The 1,793-nt window shown below is 34.9% G+C and overlaps 1 protein-coding gene across 1 annotated transcript; it reads left to right on the forward strand.

Annotated features, from left to right (window-relative positions):
* Window positions 1-883: 883 nt before the first annotated feature.
* Window positions 884-1,493, forward strand: LOC100636007 (acetoacetyl-CoA synthetase-like; the record flags this gene model as incomplete). The annotated part of the gene is given in 4 exon segments (XM_011410814.2): window positions 884-981; window positions 1,090-1,173; window positions 1,176-1,282; window positions 1,341-1,493. Coding segments are annotated over 4 exon segments (440 nt in total), but the record flags the coding sequence as incomplete, so codon positions are not given.
* Between the last annotated feature and the right edge of the window lie 300 nt (window positions 1,494-1,793).

Here is a 1,793-nt window from a genome sequence, read left to right on the forward strand (position 1 = left end):
TAAAGGCTGAAGAACTTAAAGCAGTTTGATCTAAGGCCTTTCGTTCACACTAGAGTGGTTTCAATTAATGCGCATTGATGCGCATCAGTCTCACTTCACCTCCAGAGGTGGATTGATGTGAAGTGATGCGCTTCGATCAATGTAAACCAATGGCAACAAGAACACAAAATGATACATGCCGATTCAGCTGCTAGTGTGAACACGATCCATGCGCATTATTTCAGCTGTATCAACAAAGCGCATCGCTTTGAAAACTGTGCCAGTGTGAAAAGGCCTTAAGACTCCTCTAGATTAGTCCTCTCATTGACAGAATTAAAATTGTGAGAGAAGCTTGATTAGATTTGTCACTTTTTCTCAAAGTATTAGGACAGTTCATTCTTGTCACTTTTACTAGGTCATTTTGGTCAGTGGTGTTAAATAGTGGGTTTGCTCTGTTCAGACCCTGCCGTACTATGAGGATGGGGTCTGAATATGCATGCACGTTAAGGGCTGGATTGATTTTATTTCAGTAGTTTTATTTCAAAAAGATGTTAATTGATGGAAGCTTGATTAAAAGTTTAGCTTAGCACATTTTTTCAAGGTGACAGGATAGTTCATCCTTGTCTCTTTTACTGGGTTATTTTGGTTGTGTTAACTGGTGTGTTTGCTCTGTTCAGACTTCAGATCCCGGCCATGAGGCCGGGGTCTGAATATGCATGCAGGCTAAGAGCTGGATTTATTATAATTTTAATCTTCTTATCAAACAATGTGAATTGATGGCTCGCCCCCTCAATGTTTACATTCACCTAGTTATTATTATTATTGTTATCCTCTCCTTTCCTCTCTCTCTTCTATTTTTCTTTATATACTCTACTGTTCCCTCCCTCTCTCCTTCTCTCTACAGGCTATCTTCCTAACAGTTCTACTGCAGTTAAAGCAATGCTTGCTACTGCCAGTATTGGAGCAATTTGGAGTTCAACATCACCTGATTTTGGCTCAACTGTAAGCATGCAATGAAAAAATAATATTAATATCACTTTCATCAATGTAATCATAATTATCTTGTTATTGTTATTATTGTTCCTGTTTTATGCTTATCTTTTTTATTAGGGAGTTCTTGATAGATTCAAGCAGATCAAGCCCAAGGTTATATTTTCAGTTGAGGCCGTGTGATACAATAAAAAAAAACATAATCAAATTTTAACAAGTTAAAAACTGTTGTGGACGGACTGCCTGATCTTGAGAAGGTCGTTATACATCCATTTTGTTCATCTACTGTTGATATATCTCAACTGAAGAACAGGTTTGGATATTAATAGGATATTGCAGGATATGTATAGTATATTTTTGTTTATTATTAGTATTTTATTGGAAGATTTTCTCTCTGATAATACTGATTTAACATACAAGCAGCTGCTGTTCAACAACCCATTGTTCATAATGTACTCCTCCGGTACTACAGGGTCACCTAAATGTAAATGTATGGTACACTTAGCAGGAGTGAGTTTATGATAACTTTATACTTGTAATTGCACTGTATTGTCTTTATAGATGCATATTATACATGTTCTTATGTTGTAAAAAGTTTGAGCCGATTCTGATCAAGTTTGGATTTTTTAATGAATTTTTTTAAAGTTATTCCAAAATTGAGTACATGTAAAAGTCCATGTACTATAGTACACAGTCTTGAACCAAATTTTGCCAAAAATAAAAAGTAGAGAATTTTTTAAGTTTATAATTTTTTTCTGATGCATATACATGTTTTTATGTTGTGTAGAAAGTTTGAGCTGATTCTGATCAAATTTGGATTTTTT

This window comes from Amphimedon queenslandica, unplaced genomic scaffold (assembly GCF_000090795.2).
Source record: "Amphimedon queenslandica unplaced genomic scaffold, v1.1 AMPQUscaffold_6042_Cont21996, whole genome shotgun sequence".
Taxonomy (NCBI): domain Eukaryota; kingdom Metazoa; phylum Porifera; class Demospongiae; order Haplosclerida; family Niphatidae; genus Amphimedon; species Amphimedon queenslandica.